Source organism: Macaca nemestrina, chromosome 19, assembly GCF_043159975.1.
Source record: "Macaca nemestrina isolate mMacNem1 chromosome 19, mMacNem.hap1, whole genome shotgun sequence".
In the NCBI taxonomy this organism is placed as follows: Eukaryota; Metazoa; Chordata; class Mammalia; order Primates; family Cercopithecidae; genus Macaca; species Macaca nemestrina.
Window position 1 is genome coordinate 21,491,932 of NC_092143.1, and position 24,533 is coordinate 21,516,464.

Below are 24,533 nucleotides of genomic sequence, written 5' to 3' on the forward strand. Positions count from 1 at the left end.
TAATCCCAACACTTTCGGAGGCCAAGGCAGGTGGATCAGTTGAGGTCAGAAGTTTGAGACCAGCCTGACCAACATGAAACCTCATCTCTACTGAAAATACAAAACAGTTAGCTGGACGTGGTGCGCATGCCTGTAGTTCCAGCTACTCCAGAAGCTGAGGCAGGAGAATTACTTGAACCCAGGAGGTGGAGGTTGCAGTGAGCCAAGATTGCACCATTGCTTTCTAGCCTGGGTGACAGAGTGAGACTCCATCTCAAAAATAATAATAATAATAATAATAATAATAATAAATAATGTAGGTCAAAGTATAGGCACAAAAACAGAGGGACTGCTGGCACAGGAGCTTAGGGCACAGGCTATACAGCCAGATGCTCGTGGCTCTGATTCTGTCACTTATCAGCTCTGTGACCCCCCCCGGCAAGTGAATTAACTTCTCTGTGTCTAAGTTTCCACATCTGCAAAATAATCAAAGTAGATTTTATAGGATTATCATGAAGAACAAATGAGATAATGCTTATAGATCACATTAAACAGAGGCAACCCACAGTATGTACTCTTGAGAACGCAGCTACTCCTACCACTATTTTTTTTTTTTTTTTTTTTTTTTTTTTTGAGACGGAGTCTCACGCTGTTGCCCAGGCTGGAGTGCAGTGGCGCGATCTCGGCTCACTGCAAGCTCCGCCTCCCGGGTTCCCGCCATTCTCCTGCCTCAGCCTCCTGAGTAGCTGGGACTACAGGCGCCCGCCACCGCGCCCGGCTAATTTTTTGTATTTTTAGTAGAGACGGGGTTTCACTGTGGTCTCGATCTCCTGACCTTGTGATCCGCCCGCCTCGGCCTCCCAAAGTGCTGGGATTACAGGCTTGAGCCACCGCGCCCGGCCCTCCTACCACTATTTTAAGCCCTATCACTTTAAGAATGGTTAATACCATCTTCTTAATTCATTCCCATTCTTAAAGAATTTAATGTTTACCTATTCTGAGAACCAAGCAAGTGTTTGGAATTGCAAAACAGGGGCCTCCAAGCTCAAGCCGGCTCCAAGAGACTTCCATTTCTGCCTGGACAGAGCCCCATGCCTTCAACATTGTGGGCACAAAGAAGTTTTTGCAGAATTAAAACTTATTCACAAATAAGGTCTGGCTCATAATCAAGCTCTGGAAATCTAAATCAGTTTCTTAAACTGAAGAATTTAATTACCTAACATTTTGAATTTCCAGCCGTGAATACAAGTATTTCCATTTAAGTCACTCTTTGTGATTGCGTCTCTGTCTGAAGTCACCACACCCACCCTTTTCATTCACAGGGGTTTTCACTCAGAAATTGGCCATGAGTACAGCACGACAGTCTCCTAGAGCTGATGCACCTGCTCCTCCTCAGTTTCCCGAGCAGTGAAGAGATACAGGACCCGGGCTCTGCCAGGTTTGGCCAACTTCTTTAGCCTCCCTGAGCCTCAGTTTCTTCACTTTTAGAATGGGCATAATTTTGACCAGGGTTGTAATGAGGATTCTAGAACATCAAATATCTGGTTTGACGCCTAATGTGGCAAGCTATTGCTCAATATGTTTTGTTATTATGTTTTTCTGTCTAAATTCTACTCGTGAATGAACTCACCCATCAGCGGTTTATAAAGGCTTCTGAAAATAACTGCTCCTGAGACTCACTTAGCTCATCTGTAAATGGAAAGTGTTATAAACCATGAGGACGTGGAGAAGATTGGATGAAACGATGCAGGCAATCACCGGTTCTCAAAGTGGAGGTCTCCCAGCCAGCAGCTTCAGCATCACCTGGGAACTTATTAGAAATGCACATTCCCAGGCCCCACCACAGACCTATGAGGTCAGAGTCTTTGGGTCAGGGCCCAGGAATCTGTGCTGTAATAGTCATCCAGGTGACTCTGATGCTCGCCAAAGTTTGAGACCCATTGGTTGTGACAATGCTCTAAAAAACCTTGCAGCCACTTCTGCTCTGTTCAATCACAGTGAGCCCACTTTTTTTTTTTTTTTTTTTTTTTTTTTGAGACGGAGTCTTGCTCTGTCGTCAAGGCTGGGGTGCAGTGGCCGGATCTCAGCTCACTGCAAGCTCCTCTTCCCAGGTTTACGCCATTCTCCTGCCTCAGCCTCCCGAGTAGTTGGGACTACAGGCACCCGCCACCTCGCCCGGCTAGTTTTTGTGTTTTTTAGTAGAGACGGGGTTTCACCGTGTTAGCCAGGATGGTCTCGACCTCCTGACCTCGTGATCTGCCCATCTCGGCCTCCCAAAGTGCTGGGATTACAGGCTTGAGCCACCGCGCCCGGCCACAGTGAGCCCACTTTAAACAACAGGCCATTAAGTAAGAGCCCTGATGCCCAGGGCCTGAATCCATAGCTATGTATGTATGTCATGAAAACTTCCTCATACATTCGCTCATATTTTTCTCATCTAAATAGCAAAGGACAGGCTCATGTAACAGGAAACCATTCTAAGCAAATGCAATGGTTATTTGGAGGATAAAGAGTCAGGAATCCAAATACCCAACTTGGCTCCAAACTTCTAGAAGACACGGTGGTCTTATGTTGATTTGACTCACTGATTAACGTAAAAGTGGAGAGAGAAAAAAATGCTGAATCTCTGAGTCTCTCCAAATTGATTTTTATTTTCAAACACTCAGAGACATGGTATTTTACCTTTGATGTTTTTGTTTTTTTCTTTTTGAGGCAGCGTCTGGCTCTGTCACCCAGGCTAGAGTGCAGTGATATGAACTCAGGTCACACTGCAACCTCCATCTCCAGGTTCATGCAATCCTCCTGGCTCGGCCTCCTGGGTAGCGGGGACTACAGGCACACACCACCATGCCCAGCTAATTTTTGTATTTCTTTGTAGAAACGAGGTTTTACCACGTTGCCCATGCTGGTCTTGAACTCCTGGGTGCAAGCAATCTTCCTGCCTCAGCCTCCCAAAATGCTGGGATTATAGGCGTGAGCCACCATGCCCAGCATCCTTTGATGGTATTAAGTACAAAAATTAAAAAGTTGTTATGGCAACAGAACATGGAAAACCCCCATTTTGAGACCACAGTTAAATGTGCCAGATAAAAAAAGGTAACATAACTTTAATGTCCCAATCATAGGGTGCCTCATTTTGGGTGAGGAACCTAAAGTTTCAGTTCCTGACACCATACCAGGTATGTCTGGCCTAAATCCTGTCATCCAGCCTTAAAAGGTTGGGCTCTGCAATCCAGCTCTGGGGACGTGGCATGTCCCTGCAATCCAGCTGACTCTACTGGTCACTGAGTGAGGTCAGAGCAGCCCAGCGAGGTCAGAGCAGCCCAAGCATGTAGCCTTGGCAGATTTAAGCCCCTACCCTTTCTTTCCTCTCCTGGCTTAACCGAAGAGAATGGGGAAACAAGGAATGAATTTAGGAGGAGATGGTAAGTACTTATGATCTCATTTAATTCCTTCCACAGATCCCATTATATGCCCCTGTTTTACACATGTGGAAACTGAGGTTCACAGAGGTCACACAATGTGACCACAGTCAGAGTTAGCAATCAAAGCAGGTTTGATTGGGTGACAGGATTCCTAAGCGTGTGCTCTTTCTGCCACACCAAATGTGGAACTGTCTATAGGCTGCCAGTGCGGGAGTGCGGGGTTGCGGGGGTAGTGGCACAGAGACAGAGGTCTAGAACCACATCGTGTGAAGTAATTGAGGGATTCTGAGCCACCATAACTGCCCTCAACATCTGATGGGGCTGCAATAGAAACAAGAGAGCATGATTATTTTCTGGGCCCTAGAAGGCAAAACCAGGGCCCCTGGTGGGAATTACAGGACAGCAAGGATTGCCTCTCGTTCGGAAGCCTGACCGCCAGCGCTTCCCATCACAGATGGGTCCACAGGAAGCCACCCGGCTGCTACAGCTGCTTCCAGCTTTGGGAAAGAGGTTGTGCCAGGGACCTCTAGGCCTTCTTGGCTCCTTCTTATACCATATCTCTGCTTACACAAACATGTGTTTTGTTTTTATTGTTGAGCTTTTGGTTGGTGTTGCTACTATTTTTGTTTTTGCCTTAAGACCCGAATAGGGCCGGGCACAGTGGCTCACGCCTAAAATCCCGGCACTTTGGAAGGTCGAGGCGAGTGGATCCTTTGAGCCCAGGAGCTTGAGACCAGCCTGGGCAACACATGGCAAAACCCCATCTCTACTGAAAATACAAAGATCGTTTGAGCCAGGAGGCAGAGGTGGAAGTGAGCTGAGATCATGCCACTGCACTCCAGCCTGGGTGACAGAGGGAGATCCTGTCTCTGGAAAAAAAAAAAAAAAAATATCTGAGTAGGATCTGAGAAAATAATTTCTATGCCTTCCACAGTAGGCATATTCCCTGAAGCTGCTTTATCATTTCTTCATATCCTTCTAGTTCATTCACTGAAATTTCTTTTTTTTTTGAGACAGAGTCTTGCTCTTGTCACCCAGGCTGGAATACAGTGGCATGATCTTGGCTCACTGCAACCTCTGCCTCCCAGGTTCAAGCAATTCTCCTGCCTCAGCCTCCCAAATAGCCAGGATTACAGGCACCTGCCACCATGCCTGGCTAATTTTTGTATTTTTAGTAGAGACAAGGTTTCACCATGTTGGCCAGGTTGGTCTCGAACTCTTGACCTCAGGTGATCCACCTGCCTCGGCCTCCCGAAGTGCTGAGATTACAGGCATGAGCCACCAAGCCCAGCCATTCCATTTTATTTTTATCCCCCTAGTTGGAGTAAGAAAGGACAATTGTGTGGACCTGGATCTAAAAGAAATCTGCCAAATATTCACATTCTGGTTCTGTTCTTTTTTTTTTTTTTTTTTTTTGAGTCAAGGTCTCTCTCTGTTGCCTGACTAATATTTAAATTATTTTTGTAGAGATGGGGGTCTTGCTACATTACACAGGCTGGCCTCAAACTCCCGAGTTCAATCAATCCTCTCACCTTGACTTCCTGAAGTGCTGGGATTACAGGCTTGAGCCACTGAGCCTGGCCCTTTTATTCCACATGTTCTGAAGGTTAGAGAGAGAGATATTCTATTTGCCTTGGTGCATAGGCAGGCAGTAGAAATGAAGGCAATGCTCTTGATTTTTCACTAAAACACAGTGCAGTCTATCTCAATGAAATCCAGCCTCTCACTACCTAGGCCGGGTTAATCTGTTTCTGGTTCACACGTACCGTACTGCGTGAATTACCTTGTGTTACAAGCTCAACACCCTCCCTTCAGTTTCTATGTAAATCATTCACCTTCCTGCGGATGGCAGGAAGCTTCTACGGGTCATGTGTATAAGTGTGATACTGAAAGCAGACACTGTGGCCACGGAATTGTTCTCAGAGAATTGCTGCAGTGAAACCCCAAGCCCTGTTTGAACCTAGTCTTTGATCAGCACAAAAACACACTGGATAATTGTACTCACAAAATAAAGCAGCATTTTTAGTGACCTTGCCTGACCTTAGCACGCTGATGGTAAACAAAGACGGGACAGTCAAGAGCAGAGATCTAACCTCCACACTGACATTTGGAAGCTGCCGGGCGTTCACTAGGAGCCAGCACTGTAGGCATTCGTATCCAACTGCACACTCGGCTAAGTCACCTCTCCTGGGTGGTCTTAGTTTCATTCAAATGCCTACTTTTTCCTCCGCTCGGGGCTGCTGACAGGGGCAGATGTGCCGGGCAGTGCGTCCGTGGGATTCTGCTTCTTTGTTCATTGCTCTCCGCCTTGCTCAGCGGCAGACTCCCGTAAGTGGCCAGAGGTGCCCCATGTTCCTGCGATGTCCTGCAGGCTGACCCCCATTCCCTAGCTGCCACGCAGACTGTTCCAGCCAAAGGGAGGGTGAGCCCCAGCAAGGCGATGAACCTGCAGGAAGAAGACACAACAGCTGCGCCTTCCCTCATCTCAGGACGCCGAAATGAGACGCCGGGAACACGGGCCTGTGAAAAGCAAACCGCTGCATACTTATGTAGAAAAACCTTCAACAATTTTAAGGATGGAGAATGATGCTCTAAGAATAAAACGAATGAAAAAAGAGAAAATATATCAAGGAAAATGTTAACGGATTTCACTTAACTTGTCATAATTATTTTTAAAATCTTAAAGCAACCAAAATACTGAGGAAGATGTCTGCAGCTGATATGACTAAGAATTAATATTCTTTTTTTTTTTTTTTTTTTTTTTTTTTTTTGAGACAGAGTCTTGCTCTGTGGCCCAGGATGGAGTGCAGTGGCCGGATCTCAGCTCACTGCAAGCTCCGCCTCCCGGGTTCACGCCATTCTCCTGCCTCAGCCTCCCAAGTAGCTGGGACTACAGGCGCCCGCCACCTCGCCCGGCTATTTTTTTGTATTTTTTTAGTAGAGACGGGGTTTCACCGTGTTAGCCGGGATCGTCTCTCGATCTCCTGACCTCGTGATCCGCCCATCTCGGCCTCCCAAAGTGCTGGGATTACAGGCTTGAGCCACCGCGCCCGGCCTAATATTCTTTACATACATAATAAACTTTAAAAATTAGTAAGAACCTGGCTGGGTGCGGTGGCTCAAGACTGTAATCCCAGCACTTTGGGAGGCCTTGGCGGACAGATCACCTGAGGTCAGGAGTTTGAGACCAGTCTGGCCTACATGGTGAAACCCCCAACTCTACTGAAAATACAAAAATTAGCTGGGTATGGTGGTGCGTGCCTGTAGTTCCAGCTACTCGGGAGGCTGAGGCAGGAGAATCTCTTGAGCCCAGGAGGCAGAGGTTGCAATGAGCTGAGATCGCCCCACTGCACTGCAGCCTGGGTGACAGAGCGAGACTGTCTCAAAAAAAAAAAGAAGAAGAACAACCTAACTCACACATGGAAAAGGGGGTAAAGAATATGAATTTACAAGAGAAAAATACAAGTGGCAGATAAACTTAGGAAAGAAAAACCCTCTTCGCCAGTTTTTTGAAGACATAAATTAAACCAATGTATTCACCTATCAAATTGGTTCCACTTTTTATAAAGGTAGTAGCTTTTGATGCTGGTGAGAGGGTAAAGTAACACATGAGAGTTTCCTACTGGGGACAGGAAAAATGAATTGTTAAGGAAAACAACATCAAATGATTCAAGAATTATGACCCAGCAATTATACTTCTATTTAATTTATGTTAAGAGACCGGGCACGGTGGCTCACGCCTGTGATCCCAGCACTTTGGGAGGCCAAGGCAGATGGATCACGAGGTCAGGAGTTCGAGACCAGCCTGGCCAACATGGTGAAACCCCGTCTCTACTGAAAATACAAAATTAGCCTGGTGCAGTGGTGCACGCCTGTGGTCCCAGCTACTCGGGAGGCTGAGACAGGAGAATTGCTTGAACCCGTGAGGGGGAGGCTGCAGTGAGCTGAGATTACACCACTGCACTCCAGCCTGGGTGACACAGCAAGACTGTCTCAAAAAAAAAAGGTAAATGGTGATCTCCTTGTGTCTCAGTCTGTTTGGCTGCTATAACAAAATACCGTAGGCTAGGCGGCTTATACACCCCAGAAATTAATTTCTCACAGTTCTGGAGGGTGGGAAGCCCAGGATCAAAGTGCTGGAAGATTCGGTGCCTGTTGAGAGCCCACTTTCTGGTTCATAGACGGCGCCTTCTAGCTGTGTCCTCACATGTTGGAAGGGGCAAGAGAGCTCTCTGGGGTCCCTTGTCTAAGCTACCCACCCCCATTTGTGAAGGCTCTGCCCTCATGACAGGCACCTCCCAAAGGCCCCATCTGTGGAGATTGCGGGTGACATTCCAACTTACGAATTTTGGGGGGGAAACAAAAACACTCAGACCATAATATCCTGAAACAGGCAGTACTGGCCAAACATCATGCAATGAATGAGATTTAATAGTGAAATGCAGTTGATGAGGGGAGTTGATAAAACAGTACTGACAGATCACAACCCACCCAGGTACCTCGAATGTCCATACTCACAGACATACGGCAGCAAATGTGTCCAGGGGGAACGTTCCAGTAGCACATCTGGCCACACTCCCACCAGACGAGGAGGAAGAATTTATTGTAAAAAGAAAGAGGGAAGGGGCCAAAAATGAAGTATTTCTGAATCTTAAAGTATCTACCAAAAAAGAAAAAGAGATTGTATAAATCATTTAGCTTGTAATAATGCCTTACATTTTCCCAAGTGCTTTCATATCTATTATTTCAAAATGAAACTTTTACAGTAAAAAGGGACAGCTGGGGCTGGGCGCAGTGGCTCACGCCTGTAATCCTACACTTTGGGAGGAGGCTGAGGCAGGGTGATCACTTGAGGTCAGGAGTTTGAGACCATCCTGGCCAGCATGGTGAAACCCTGTCTCTACTAAAAATAGAAAAATTAGCCAGGCATGGTGGTGCTCATCTGTAGTCCCAGCTACTCGGGAGGCTGAGACATAAGAATCACTTGAGCCGGGGAGGCAGAGGTTGCAGTGAGCTGAGATCATGCCACTGCACTCCAGCCTGGGCCACAGAGCGAGACTGTCTCCAAAAAGAAAAAGGGTGGGGACAGCTGGTTTTGAATATATCTGATTTACAGTTGGAGGGAAGTAGGGCACAAAAATGTGGAAACTTACAGAATGAGGAACTCTTAGCCCAGCTGGAAGTAAACCCAGGTCTACTGAATCAGTCTTTTCTCCTGGCCTTTCCTAGCACACGGTACTGGGAACTAAAAACCTAAACATGCGCCGTTGCTGGCTCAAATCTATTTGTGAACAAGCCCCCCCCGACAGAGAAATGCAATATAAGATGGAAATATACAATTGCAGCCCATAGTCTGGGGAAAGGTGCCATCTGAAATTGAAGGTAAGAAGCAGCAAGTCAGGACACAGCTGATGAGCACTGGAAGAAATTGCGTGTAAAGATCCTACTGGTAAGACTAGGGCTGTTGTCTCCAATTTTAGCAAGCCTCAGAATTACCTTGAGGGCCTGTTGGCTCTCTGCCTCCCCTCCCTGCAAGTTTCTGATCCAGGAGGTTTGAGGCGGAACCTGACTTTGTGCTTCTGACAAGTTTACAGGTGTTCTTGCTGCGAATCCCAGGAGCACACGGTTAGAATTAAGACCAGGGGACTTCCAAAATCTCCACAAAGGATGGGCACACAGCTTTCCTCCTTCTTTAAAATGGGGATCATAATAGTACCTACCTCCTAGGGTTGTCATGAGAACTAAATGACACAATGGTTGTAAAGCCCTTAGAACAGTGCAGGACAGGCAGTAAGTTTAATAAATGTTGGGTGTTCCTCATCTCACCACACCACATTGCCTAGTCTTGCATTCAAGAGGCTCAAGTTTGAGCTAGCTTGCTGTGTGACCCTGAGCAAGTCGCTTCATCTCTCTGGGTCTCATTTCCTCATCTGTGTAACAATGAAGGGTGGGTCAGACACGATGTATTCTTTTATTATTATTATACTTTAAGTTCTGGGATACATGTGTAGAATGTGCAGGTTTGTTACATAGGTATACACGTGCCATGGTGATTTGCTGCACCCATCAACCCGTCATCCAGGTTTTAAGCCCCGCATGCATTAGGTATTTGTCCTAATGCTCTCCCTCCCCTTGCCCCCAACCCCCCGACAGGTCTCGGTGTGTGATGTTCTCCTCCCTGTGTCCGTGTGTTCTCATTGTTCAACTCCCACTTATGAGTGAGAACATGCAGCGTTTGGTTTTCTGTTCCTGTGTTAGTTTGCTGAGAATGATGGTTTCCAGCTTCATCCATGTCCCTGCAGAGGATAAAAACTCATTCTTTTTTGGGCTGCATAGTATTCCATGGTGTATATGTGCCCCATTTTGTTTATCCAGTCTATCATTGATGGGCATTTGGGTTGGTTCCAAGTCTTTGCTATTGTAAATAGTGCTGCAATAAACACAAGGGACATGATGTATTCTAATGTCCTTTCCATCTCTAACCCTCAAGGTTCCCATGAGTCTGTGACCCAAGGGTTTCTAAAACGTCCAAAAATGCTGCTGAAAGACTAATAATATGTGATTAACTGTGATTCCTAATTGTAGCATGGTAAGGGTAGAAACAAGAAGGAAGGGTCATCTGTGTGTTCTCAACCCTGGCCAAGAGTTGGGGTGCTTGATCTAGGTTACCAGCAGGTTCCCACAGGAGACCTGGCAGCAGAATTTTTCATAATCCAATTCCATTTGCTCTGAACCAATGCTACTTCCTGTTAGTATGTGGGTTTCCAAACTAAACTCTTCCACTGGAAACGAAGTGTACTGACCAGCCAGCACACGTCTGTTCCCTTTGCAAGTTCTATTTCTAATTTTAAAGGAATCAAATGACGTTTCTGTTTTGTTTTGGTTTTGTTGTTTTGGTTCGTTGGTTTTTTTGTCAATCAACCACAGCCCAGCTCTAAATCCTGCCATGGTAAACAAAGACAACCAACCGGCAGCCCGCGCACATCCAATCAGCCTTAAGTAATCAGCCTGAAGTGTCTATGCTGTGCTAGATTCCAGATCTACAAGGGGAATATGAAATCTTTATTGGGGCCGGGCGCGGTGGCTCACGCCTGTAATCCTAGCACTTTGGGAGGCCAAGACGGGCGGATCACGAGCTCAGGAGATCGAGACCATCCTGGCTAACACGGTGAAACCCCGTCTCTACTAAAAAAATACAAAAAAAAACTAGCCGGGCGAGTTGGCGGGCGCCTGTAGTCCCAGCTACCTGGGAGGCTGAGGCAGGAGAATGGCGTGAACCCGGGAGGCGCAGCTTGCAGTGAGCCGAGATCCGGTCACTGCACTCCAGCCTGGGCGACAGAGCGAGACTCCGTCTCAAAAAAAAAAAAAGAAAGAAAGAAAGAAACCTTTATTGGAAACCTCTGTTGAATCTGTTTTCCAACAAATTCTTACCCCACCCCATCCTGACCTCTTCACTAACACAAGGTCAGCTCAAGCCCTTTCTAAATTCCCCACTCTTACTCTATCCATGCTGGGCTCTGCTTCTCTAGCTTTTATGCCCAGCCCCAACACTTGAGTGAGATTGGACATTTCTTTCCCCACAGTGTTTCCCAATAGCTCAGGCACACACACTTTTCTTCCTAACTAAATTGTACATATTTTTGAAAAGAGTAACTCCCAATCATTTTGATCCCCCCGCCCCCAGCACATACAGGTGATGTCTCATACAAAGGCCAGAGAGAAAATTGCTCAATAAATATTTTCTGAATTGAATTGAGAACACAAAATGGTATTCTGTGAATGTTTTGGATTCCTTTTGAATTCTTAGCCAGAAAGGCAATTCTATGGGTAATTCAAGGAGTTACTATTAAAAGAGTTCCATTTTCTCCATTGGTGCTCAGGGAATCTGTAAGAGGGAATTGGAGGAGAAAAATCTTCCCTTGTGCTTCTAGCACCATTGTTCTGCTATGTAGGCCTAGTGATTCTCATAGGAAAAGCAAGGTGAAATTAACCTAATAGAGCATAGGAAAGAGCACAGTTTAACGCTTATTGTAAAGGTTTGTTAAACGTCGATTCTAAGCAGCTCGGAACTCATTGCTTTTGGCCACTGCAAACTGGGACAGTGTGATCATCATAAAACGTTATAAAGTCTCCAATGGGACAGACTTAGAGTGAGTGAGTCTTAGACTTAGAGTGAGTCCCCGAGAATGGAAATGTGCAGCCTTCAGTGTTGTGTCTGGATAAAATCAAACACAACTCAGTGTTAAACAGACCTTTAGAACAAGCCCCAGGCTGGGTGTGGTGGCTCACACCTGTGATCCCAGCACTTTGTGAGGTCGAGGCAGAAGGATCACTTGACGTCAGAAGTTTGAGACCAGCCTGGTCAACATAAGGAGACCCCATCTCTACAAAACATCTACAAATTAGACAGGTGTGGTGGTGCATGCCCGATCTCAGCTATTTGGGAGGCTGAGGTGGAAGGATTGCTTGGACCCAGGAGATTCAGGCGGCAATGAGCCATGATTGTGCCACTGCACTCCAGCCTGGGGACACAGCAAGACCCTGTCTCAGAAAAACAAAAGCAAAACCAAAAACACCCAAGCCCCTTCTTTGTCAGCTCTTGTGTGGTCCCTGTGACCAGGTAGATTGCCTCTGCCTCACAATTAAACTTCAGCAAGATTATCTAACTTTTGTCAAGCATATTCTAAGAGCAGGGCCCTGAGCTAAGGGGCTATGAGTTCCCATCCTCCCAACTCCCTGTTGTGTTAAAGGGAACTCAGATAATCTAGCCAGCCTAGGAAGTAGGTATTAGGTAGTCTTTTGGGTTGAACTGTGTCCTCCAGAAAGGTTCAAGTCCTAACCCTTAGTACCTGCATATGTGACCTTATTTGGAAATAGGAAGATGAGGTTAGGTTGGGCCCTAAATCCAGTATGACTAGTGTCCTTATGCAAGGGAAGTTTGGACATACAGGGAAGAACTCCACATGTGGGTGGAGGTAGAGGCTGGAATGATGTGGCTACAAGCCAAGGAGTGCCAGGAAGTACTGACAACTACCAGGCATGTGGAGTAGTGCAAGGAACAGACTCTCCCTCGGAGCCTCCAGAAGGAACCAACCTCATCATCACCTTGACTTCAGATATTTAGCCTCCAGAACTGTGAGAGAATGAATCTCTGTTGTTCTAAGCCACCCAGTATGTGGTCACTTGTTACAGCAGCGATGGGAAAGGACTATTAATGACACCAAAATGCATGGGTCTGGATTTTTAGGAAAATATCCCATAATTGGGTTTCATAATCACCACATCCAAGTTCCATCCAGGCTCTCAGCATTCTGGTGTGAAATAATTTTATTCTTAGGAATTCAGGTAAAGTATGTTGGGTGAAATTTTATAACATTCTATGACAACAACTGTGCAGTGTTTTGCCCTAGCCCTTGGCCAAAAACAGTTATGTCCTGACCTGCCAGGATCTTGCTCTCCCTCTGCCGTACTAGGGCATTTTTTCTCGCCCAATCTACTACTGGCCCTCCCCGCTCCCCTCCTCTGGGTGAGTGCAGTCCGTGCAAACAGCTTCAGTCTGGTATGCTGAGCTGGTCGTCTCACATCTGTAGAGGAAATATTGGCAACTCCATCAAAGAGCTTTAAGGAATAGCTGACAAATCCTTTCCAGATGGGGACACTTTACCCCGGGCAAAGACCTCCAATTTCTATCTGCTGCCTCTGTGCCAGAGCTGGAAAAACGCCTGGGCAGCAAAGACTAAATTCCCCTAATCCATCCACCCACGTCAGCTCAGTTGACAACCACCAGGCTGTTTTCTTTTCCTGGTTCCTCAAAGAGAATCTCCATCTTGTTTCTCTTTGAATGCTACTTTCTTAAAATATCTTTTTATCAATGGCAATTATTTCTAATATTTTATTTTATTCTAATGTCAACTCTGGCTAGAAAGCTTGGCATTAGTCTGAAAAATTAGGCTAATTGACAAATCTCTTAAATAATAAGGACTATTAACTCATTAGACTTAGAGTCACTTAGTCACTTGAAATGCTAATTTAATAATAACTACACATTTATCTTTGTTTCTAGGATATTTATGGCTTATCCAACAAGAATTGAAATTTGCATTTGATTTGTAATGATTTATTGCTTTTTTATTTTTATTTATTTATTTATTTATTTGAGACGGAGTCTTGCTCTGTAGCCCAGGCTGGAGTGCAGTGGCACCATCTCGGCTCACTGCAAGCTCCACCTCCCAGGTTCACACCATTGTCCTGCCTCAGCCTACCCGAGTAGCTGGGACCACAGGCGCTTGCCACCACACCTGGCTTATTCTTTGTATTTTTAGTAGAGATGGGGTTTCACCGTGTTAGCCAGGATGGTCTTGACCTCCTGACCTTGTGATCCGCTGGCCTCGGCCTCCCAAAGTGCTGGGATTACAGGTATGAGCCACCGTGCACAGCTGATTTATTGCTTTTTTAAACAGCACATGAAATACCTGGTTAGATAGATAATACACCCAAAGCCATAGGAATCGTCACAAATGCAGAGGACCGTTTAAGATTTTGACAACTAGCTGCAATATCAATAGTTTAAAGGAGAACTCTTAATATTGTATAACTTTATTATATGTTAGTTCTTCTCACTCCTAATAATGTAGAACTTTAGTATGTGTTAGTTCTTCTCTGGATGACCAGAATAAATATAAAAGACACCAGTGGCAAAAACCTAGGCTTAAAATTCTTGCTTTGGAAACTTTAAAAGACTTAGGGGAAGTCAAATCAGTTTCTGTGGAGACTAAAATATATTCCTTCCGCATAGCTAAGGGAGAAGTGATTGGAAGGCCATAGAGAGAGCCATGCAGAGCCACCCGTCACTGTACAGAGGAAGACACTGAACTTGGGGAGATTAAGTGATTGGCCCAGGATCACACAGCTGGGAGGTGACAACCAGGACCAAATGCTGGGCTCTCAACACTAATCCATTACAACATGTTGACTGCACACAGCCCTCGTTCAGAACGGCCTCTGGATATGGCAGGTGGCAGATTGCCACACACGGGCCAGGGCACAGAACACTCACAATATTGAAACCAAACACCACCCACCTTCTTTCTTCAGCCTAACCAGGCAGCTGTGGGTGAGGAAAGATTGTTTAACTTCACATTTTTGTTACATAAAGATTCAGCTCTATCTTTTCCTTATTGTCTCCCTTCCTACCGACTCCATTACTATGCCACCATCTTTACCCTTGAACCCCTCAAACCTCCATTAGGCTCAGTTTATTGGATTGATCACGATGAAAGAGTGTTTCAGTCCTGAAGGAATTACCTTTCTTGGTTCTAAGGAGCTGGGGTTTTTCCAACATTACGCTGTGAGATGATAGTTTCACTAGATATTCTTTTGTACCTACCCAGCCGAGACATCAGAGTCACATCCTCTTCAGCACAAGAATCAGGGACACACACGCCCACACTGTAGTCAGTCCCATCCTGGGAAACACAATGCCACAATGTTCTTTCATTTTGGCATTCATAACATATATGCATGATCATCCCAAGTAAGTTTGCTGCTAAATAATCAGATTGGGAGTGGGAGAGAAGGATGTTGAAAGAAGAAGTGTTCCAACTTCTTAAAAGATGACTTTTCCATTACTGAGTGGTTCAAGTGAATTTCCAGAGCATCGGACACATGCATATTTTTTTTAAAATGCCTCAAGGCTTAATGTAGGTGATTCTTTAAAAAGCAACCAGTAGTTTTGGATAATCTGCCCCACTGCCTCTCTCTTCCAAATGAAAGGTCATTAAGAGTTGCATCTCCTGCAATTTTCAATATAATTTCCAAGTTGCCATTAATTGGTGGCAGGACACATTGTATCAAATAAAGATTTTATTAACAAATCAAGCCAATAACTAGAATGCCTGTCCCAATAAAGAAAACATCAAAGTATAAATAAAACATTCTGGGATGATTCTTCTAAACACATAATTTAGAGGATTGTGTAGGCCTGACCTTTTTCTCCAGTATCAAAACCATTAATCTGCTTTGAAAATGACATTTGTATGCACTCATTAATCCCTCAAGCAATCATTATCCCAACCCTCAGCAGGACAAATGGAGCTAGGTGGTCATCTCTCTGTCTCCACAGCGAACCATTCTAAGATCATTTTATAGCATTAATATCAGAGAGCTTGGATTTCTTATTGTTAATTTATACAACTGTTATTAGCCAACTTGTAATGTAATTTTCCTTTAGTACTGTGTGACACACATCAAGTCTATCTTTGTATTTCATAACAGGCTATGCTGTTCCTAGTTTTGTTTTCTGTTTTTGTTTTTGTTTTGTTTATTTGTTTGTTTTATTTGTTTTGTTTTGTTTCTGAGCAATAAAAGGATTAACATGCTTTGAAGATAGTCCTGCAAATTTGGTCAACTGATTTAGTAATGTTTTCATAAAAGTCATGGCCCGTCTGCTAGGATAACCTCAAATTCATGTTTAGAGTTCTGTTTCTGAGAAGAGTTAAGGGTAATGGGAAGTCCACCCTGCCTCTGGTATTCTAAAAGCTGTTGATGAGTCAGGAGTGTGTGGAAAGCTCCTTGACTTAATCCACCTCATACCAAGTAATGATGCGGTTCCCTGACAGCAAGGATACAGAATGGGGACTTTGTCTGGGACCAAATCCAAATTTTGAGGTCCTTTAGTAAAGGAGAGTCCCTACTGGACCCCAGCAGAGAAGGGCAGAAGAGAGCTACCAGCAAACTCAAAATAACTCTCAAAAAGAGAGCCATAGCATTTGAAGCTATAGAAGCTGCTGGCCAGCGTTTGACCTTGGATTCCCTGTGAAAATTGTCCAGAGGTCTTGCTCCATACAATGTGGTAGAAGGAATATCTCAAGTCCTATGTGGTTTGTGAACAAGAGTCTCGTTTAATGTCTCACACTCAAGATGCTGAGCAGGTTTCTGCCAAGTATTTAAAATTTAGTTTTTATTTTTTGCAAAACATCGTAACAGTTTTTTTTTTTTAATTATGAAAAGGAATCAATGGAGTTGTATTTTATTCTATATCATGACATTCACTTGTCCTTCAAGAGCAAGTGTGCAGGTCCCCCATACTCACCTGCAGTATGTGAAGCTTGCAGTACTGCCCTCGGAAGTTCCCCTTGGGAGCACGGGTGGAAAGACACTTGCTGTATGATCCCAGCCTGTCCATGTTTCCATTAAGAATGTTGCTCCCAAGCTTCCCCAGAGAGTCATACACTGAATTGCAAGGAAAAAGAAGTTTGCAAAATTACCTTTCTGGAGTCACTTTTAAATAAATTGATAGGTACTAAGTTCTACCTTCTGAATCTATCAAACTTATGTGACTGAAAAAGAAGAGAAAGAGATCTAGTCAGATGCTACTCTTTGAGCCTATGTTTTACATACATAGCCCCTCTCATCATGCTGGGAGAACAATGATGTGATTTTTTGTGCTATTACATTGTCTGCCAACAGTTGCTGAAAAAGATGAAGAGTTTGATTTCTTTTAAAAAACAAATGCTTTCTGGGAAGTGAAAAGGTATAACTAAAATGTGGTAGCTTTTCTTTCTCCTCTGCATATACCCAGGAGAAAATACTCATGTTTTTAAAAATTTTTATCCAGTTTTGTGGGACCTTACTTTGGAGACAGTTCATTTTTTCTTTTTTCATTTAACCTTAGAAGCAGAAGAGTGGAGTGATCAACTCCACAGTTCATGGCATTTTCAGCCCTGGTCCTGCAGAGTCTTTTTTGTTTGTTTATGCTTATTTATGGCCTTTATTCCTTCATTTAAAAAAATTCACTTCCTTTCATCTTTCTTCATCTCTTCCTTTCCTTTTCTCAGATTCCCCTCACTCCATGTATGTGTGCTGTGTATCCTCTTATTTGTAGGTACTCTTGTTTTGTGTATGTGTATCTGCCATATGTGTGAATGGTTTTGTGCTTCCACTCTCCCACTGTTTCTATATATGTCACACAGTGCTACATTTTTACAATTTTATGTGTATCTAGTCCAGGGCCACTAACTTCTGTATAATAATGCATCACCACCTTTGACTTAACTATTCCCCTGATGATGGATGGATAGATGATTCCAACCCACAGAAACACACAGTGGTCACTCCTCATATGTGTCCCTTTATAGAACAACATGAAGATGGAGCTCAGATTCTACCTGTGAGTGGAATTGATGAATGATAAGCACACAAATACTTAGTCTGTGTTAATCCAGCGAGATTGCTCACTAGAGGGACTCCTTCAATCTATATCGCCCAGGGATGCTGGCTCTTTTTGTTGTTGTTGTTCTTTTTTGCTTTGTGCTGTTTAGCTTTTTAATTTTTGGCAGTTAATGGATATAAAATGGTATTTAATTACTGCTTTGATTTTCATTTATCTAATTACAAATGAGCCAAGGTATTTTTATTGATCAGTCAGCCATTTAAATGTTCTCTTCTGAACCCATGTGTCCTTTGCCAATTTTTTATAGATTTTTTTCTTTGTGGTTTGCCAGAGCTGCTTATTATTCTATATATTGATTCTGTCTGTCTGAGTCATTGAAAGTAGATATTCTGGCAGTTCTCTGTCAGTTGACATTTCCATGATGTCTTTCATTGAACAGAAACCCATACTTTTGGTATCATGAAATCCACCAATATTTTGCTTATTGATTGTGCTTTTGGTGTTCTCCTAAGAAATTATTCCCCATTCATAGGTCACAAAAGGATTTTCTTTTTTCCTTTTTTTTTTTTTTTTTTGAGACGGAGTCTCGCTGGGTCGCCCAGGCTGGAGTGCAGTGGTGCGATCTCGGCTCACTGCAAGCTCCGCCTCCCGGGTTCCCGCCATTCTCCTGCCTCAGCCTCCTGAGTAGCTGGGACTACAGGCGCCCGCCACCGCGCCCGGCTAATTTTTTGTATTTTTAGTAGAGACGGGGTTTCACTGTGGTCTCGATCTCCTGACCTTGTGATCTGCCCGCCTCGGCCTCCCAAAGTGCTGGGATTACAGGCTTGAGCCACCGCGCCCGGCCACAAAAGGATTTTCTAATATTACCTCCTGCTGTCTTTATAGTTCTACCTTGTGTATTTAGGTCTTTAATCCATCTGAGTCATGGTGCATTTTTTTTTCCCTCCAAAAGGTGGGCTGGTTATCCCAAAACCACCTCTAAATAGTTTTCCCTTTCATCATGGATTCATGGAGCAAGTTTCTTCTTATATCCAGGTCTCGTATATACATGGATCTGCCTCTGAGCTGTCTGGTTTATTTTGTTTATCTGAGATGACACTGCCTACAGAGCATGTACGGCCAATGCAAAATGACAACACAGGGCTGCTTGTTTAAAAATGTTTAAGAATTTGAAGATGATGACAGCAAATCACACTTCAGCCAAGCATAAGGCTCTTTTAAGAGTAGGTCCCTGTGTGACTGCAGGAATTGCATGCCCTGGAGGCAGCCCTGATTCTAGCACTGGACTAGATACACATAAAATTGTAAAAATGTAGCACTGTGTGACATATATAAAAATAGGAGAGTGGAAGCACAAAACCATTCATACATATGGCAAATACACATACCCAAAACAAGAACACCTACAAATGAGAGGATACACAGCACACATATATGGAGTGAGAGGAATTTGAGAAAGGGAAAGGAAGAGATGAAGACAGATGAAAGGAAATGAATTTTTTAAATGAAGGGATAAAAGGCATAAATAAGCATAAACAAAACCATATGGTTTTTATTATTATAGATTTGTATTATATCAGGTATTCTGCCTTTAGTCTTTTTTTTTTTCAAAATGGATCTAGTTAGTCGTGGACCATTAATCATGTATACAAATTTCAGAAAAAGTTTGCTGAGTTCTTCAAAACATCCAGCTAGACTATTGACTTAAATTTGCTTTGAATTTTTACATTAATGTTGGGGAAGAATTGACATTATTTTTATACCAAGCCATCATTGGAGACCATGCTACTTATGCAAATCTTTTTGTGTCCTTATAATTTTACTTTTTTTGCTTGGTAAACTTAAAACAGATTACATAAAATAACTCCTAAATAGAGTACAGTTGGCTATTTTCTGTGGTATTTTATTTTCAGTTTATATTTTCTTTTTTTTTTTTTTTAAACGGAGTCTCGTTCATCACCCAGGCTGGAGTACAGTGGCGCTGTCTTGGCTCACTGCAAGCTCCCCCTTCCAGGTTCACACCATTCTCCTGCCTCAGCCTCTCAAGTAGCTGGGACTACAGGCACCCGCCACCACGCCCGGCTAATTTTTTTTGTATTTTTAGTAGAGATGGGGTTTCACAGTGTTAGCCAGGATGGTCTCGATCTCCTGACCTTGTGATCCACCCGCCTCGGCCTCCCAAAGTGCTGGGATTACAGGCATGAGTCACCACGCCCAGCGACTCAGTTTATATTTTCTAATTGATTGTTGCTGGCACAGAAATATGCTATTGATTTTTATAATTTGTTCTGATATTTGGTGAATTGGCTGAACTTTCTTATTAGTTCTGCAGTTTTATTTCTCCCTCTCATAATCCTTATACCACATCTTTTTTCCTCTTCTAGTTTTGGAATTAAAGTTATAATCAAATTTACAAAGTGAGTTGGGCAGCTTTCACACTCTTTTGCTTTCAGGAACAGCTGTAATGATTATCGGCTGCCAGGGTTAGTGATGTTGAGGGAAGTGGGTTATATATGGCTGTAAAGGTGTAACACAAAGGAGAACTTTCTAGTGATGAAATTGTTCTGAATCTTGGTTGGAGTGTGGCTTACGTAAATCTACACATGCCATAATGACATAGAACTATATCCACAGATTATATCAACATCAATTTCCTTTCAAAAAAATATTGTACTATAGGTCAGGCAAGGTGGCTCACACCTGTAATTCCACTTTGGGAAGCCAAGACGGGTGGATTGCTCAAGTTCAAGACCAGCTGGGGCAATGGTGAAACCCTGTCTCTACAATACAAACAAAACAAAACAAAACAAAACAAAACAAAAAATTAGCCAAGCATGGTGGTACATGCCTATAGTCCCAGATACTCAGGAGGCTGAAGTAGGAGGATTGTTTGAGCCCAGGAGGCAGAGGTTGCAATGAGCTGAGATTTTGCCACTACACTCCAGCCTGTGTGACAGAGTGAGACCCTGTCTCAAAAAAAAAAAATGCTGTAATTATGTTTGACACAATTGGGGAAAACTGGATGAAAGATATGTGAAACCCTTCTTGTTCTGTGTTTTCATAGATTTTGTATTTGTCTATTTGGCATTCACTCATTCATCACTTAATTGTGTTAACTACATTTTCTTATTTTCTGTATTTGTCAAGCTCTGACATGTGTGGCCTCGCTGACTGAGAAGAGACTGCCCCTCCCATGGCTACCCAATTCTTAGAAGGAGCAAAGGCTCATCCTAGGAGCATACCTTTAACATGGAAATGAATCAATCCAGAGCACATGACCCCAGCTATCGCCTTTATCAAACTCTCACACACCAAGTCAATGTTCCTCTGCCCTAAAGCACCCCAGAGCCAGGTGCCAGACAATCTGAAATCACCCGTGTTACCCAGAGCCCACCTGTAGTATTCAGACCAGCCGGTCCTGCACTGTTCACCCTGCTCTGCCTGGCTTCCCTTCAGAAACCCCGACAAAGGCAGTGACCTATGCTTCTCCTTCACCCTCCTGCCTCCTGGCCAATTGTATGCTTCCCCAGGTGGCTCTGTGTGGCATGGCAGGCCCCTCCCGTGTGGCATGGCAGGCCCCTCCTTCCAGGAAATGCGAGTAATAAAAATCATCTTTTTTTTTTTTTTGAGACAGTCTCACTCTGTTTCCCAGGCTGGAGTGCAGTGGCATGATCTCGGCTCACTGCAACCTCTGCCTCCCAGGTTCAAGCAAGTCTCTGCCTCAGCCACCCGAGTAGCTGGGATTACAGGCACCCATCCACCATGCCCAGCTAATTTTTTTGTATTTTTAGTATTTTTTTGTATTTTTAGAGATGCGGTTTCACCATGTTGGCTGGGCTGGCCTTGAACTCCTGACCTCATGATCTACCTGCCTGGGCCTCCCAAAGTGCTGAGATTATAAGCGTGAGCCACCACGCCTGGCCTAAAAATCATCTTTCAATGGCATTGTCCTTTCAGTGGAGACACTAAGGCATTTCTATAAATTAAAATCCCATGGGTACAACTGATACATCACTGAACTATTCTTGCAACTTCCTGTGCACCTATAATTATTTAAAATAAAAAGGTTTAAAAAAGTAAAGTGAGATGGGCAACTTTCACACTTTCGAAGTTTGCTGGAACAACTGGGATTGTATATTGTAAGAAGTTGGGTAGAATGGAACTGTTTCAACCATCATAGTCTATAATTTGGTGAGAAGGAAGGTCTTAATTTCAAATGCTTTTCCATTTTTCTATTTCTTTTTGAACCATTCAAAATTTTTAAAATTTATTCATTTTGTTTTGCTTTCCAAATATTCATTTATTATTTTTTATTCTTTGTTGTATCTATATTTACTCCTTTTTCATTCTCCAGTTTTTATTTGTATCTTTTCTCACTTGTCCTCCTTCACTATTGCTTGAGAACTCTAACAATCAGCTTTTGGTTTTGCTAACCTTGGTATTCTTTATGGGTTTGTTTCTTTTCTGTCTCATTGATTTCTGACCTTTTTTTTTTTTTTTTTTTTTCTTGAGATGGAGTCTTACTCTGTCACCCAGACTGGAGTGCAGTGGCACCATCTCGGCTCACCGCAACCTCCACCTCCTGGGTTCAAGGGATTCTTCTGCCTCAGCCTCCAAGTAGCTAGGACTACAGGTGCCCGCCACCATGCCCAGCTAATTTTTGTATTTTTAGCAGAGACAGTGTTTCACTGTGTTGGCCAGGCTGGTCTGACCTTATTTTTATTATGTCCTTATTGTTTCTTTGAGATTGATCTGTTTGTCTTTTATAAATTTATTGAGTTGATTGCTTAGCTCATGTTTTCAAACTTTCTTATGTCCTTGTAACAGGTATTGAGAGCAAGGAATTTTCCTCTAAGTACTGCTATATCTGTATCTAAATTTTGATGTCTGGTGTTTTCATTATCATTCAGCTCTAAGTGTGTGTGTGTGTGTGCACTCACACAACTTTCCCGTGCACTTTCTTTTTTTTTTTTTTTTTTTTACAAAGAGTTAGCTGGTAATATAATATTTAGTTTCCATACAGAGAAGATTTCTCTTTCAGCTTTTCTTCTGTAATTTTGAAGTCTGATGTCAATCTGATTGCTGTTCTCTCCAGAAGTTTTTAGAATTTCCTCATTGCTTCTAATATTCTTAATTTTATCTCTACTGACATATACTCAGGTGTAAATTTTCTTTATTTATTTTAGCGTACTATAAACCCTTTCAACCTGATATTTTTAATCTTCCTTTAATTCCAGAGAAAGTATTGTCATTATGTGTTCAAATATTGCCTTCTTCCATTTGCTTTATTACATTTCTCCTTTTGGTTTCTATTATCCAACTGTTGGCACCTTTAGCCTCAATATTCTTTGGTTTTTCTTTAACCTTCACATCTCTTTATCCTTTCCTGCACTGTTTTGAGAGATCTTCAAACTGATCTTCCAACTCACTAATTTTTCTTGGCCTCTATCCATCTTACTATCTATCCTATCTATTTCGTTTTGATTTCAACTGTTCCTCTTGACTTTTTATGATTTTTTTTTTTGTGCTTTGTATCAGTCATATTCTCCCTTATCTCTGATTACATTTATTGGGCTTTTTTATATTTCTGATGACCCACCTGTTCCAATCATTCAGCTTCACGTAGTACACATGTTCTTCAGTCCAGTGTCCCTCTTTTATGTGCCTGCTCCTCAAGGATTTGGGTGTGTTGGCTTGTGCACTCTTATACTCTTTGTCTGGTGAAGTGCATGTGTTCAAGAACATGTGACAGCCCAGCCCCCAGAGTGTGTGCTGCCTCAGAAATGTAAAGAGTGCAGAGAAGACAGCACAACCCTCAGGGCAGAAAACCCTGGCACACGGAATCAGCGGCAATCCCAGCCCTGCCGAACAACTCTCTCAGTCTGGAATTTTCCCTCAAATTATCTGAAAGAAGCAGCACCGAGAAGACATAATCTCCTGCTACTGCGATCCCCCAGCTCCTTAGGGAAGAAAGAGAACCGAAGGCAGAGGCCAGAAGGGTGAATGAATGAGTGAATGACCAGGCTGGGATTACAGGCACCTTCCACCATGCCTGGCTAATTTTTGTGTTTTTAGTAGAGATGGGGTTTCACCATGTTGGTCAGGCTGGTCTCGAACTCCTGACCTCAGGTGATCCACCCGCCTTGGCCTCCCAAAGTGCAGGGATTCCAGGCGTGAGCCACCGTGCGTGGCCCAGTTGGAGTTTTTCAAGCTTGATGACTATGGTCCATTTGACTTCTTTCCCTTAAAATTACATGGCAAGACGAATGTTGCCAGGACTCAGGCAGATCTGTGCATTGTGACAATAACAACTAACATGTAGGCCCTAGTGTGTGCCAGGCATGTTTTGAGTTGCTTTCCGTCCATTGTCTCATTTAACCCTAACACAACTGTGTAACGTTATGAGCTAAGTAATCATTATAGTCCCCATTTTACAGATATGGAAACTGAGGCACAGGGAGGTCACGTCACTCACTCAAGGTCACATGACCAGTACAGGGTAGTAGAAGTGAGAAAACTGAGGCTCAGAAGTGATAAGTAATATGCACAACAACAGAAACCTAACTCCTTTTAATTGCTAGCAAGAATTAGAGCTGTGTATTCAAACCCAGTTTAAGCAGAATTCATAACCTCTTACTCTTTCAAATAGACACAAGGACCCAGTTTTTACTTGTCAGTTTGGAATATAGATTCTTAGGCATAACTAAAGATGATGGTATTCTTTAGAAGGAGTGGGGAGAAAACCCCAATAAAGCTTGTGAAATGACCCTGCTCCTCCTGCATTTCTGTCTTAACTACTACAGTTGGATTTCTGAGATTTAATCTGGAAATCAGGTTGAAGGAACTGCATTTTGCTTACATATGTGCTTTAAAAAAAAAAAAGAAAGAAAAACAAAGGGAAATATGTAGGCCGAGTGCAGTGGCTCATGCCTGTAATTCCAGCACCTTTGGGGGCTGAG

The 24,533-nt window shown here is 43.4% G+C and overlaps 1 protein-coding gene across 1 annotated transcript in view; it reads right to left on the reverse strand.

Moving 5' to 3' along the window:
* The window catches only part of LOC105477053 (O-acyltransferase like protein), a 76,779-nt gene that overhangs the window by 35,485 nt on the left and 16,761 nt on the right, over positions 1-24,533 (reverse strand). The window contains exons 2-5 of the mRNA XM_011733373.2: positions 16,495-16,634; positions 14,791-14,869; positions 7,923-8,064; positions 5,624-5,850 (exon numbers count right to left, since the gene is read on the reverse strand). Coding sequence (XP_011731675.2) covers positions 5,624-5,850; positions 7,923-8,064; positions 14,791-14,869; positions 16,495-16,634 — 588 coding nt within the window. The remainder of the gene's footprint in view (positions 1-5,623; positions 5,851-7,922; positions 8,065-14,790; positions 14,870-16,494; positions 16,635-24,533) is intronic.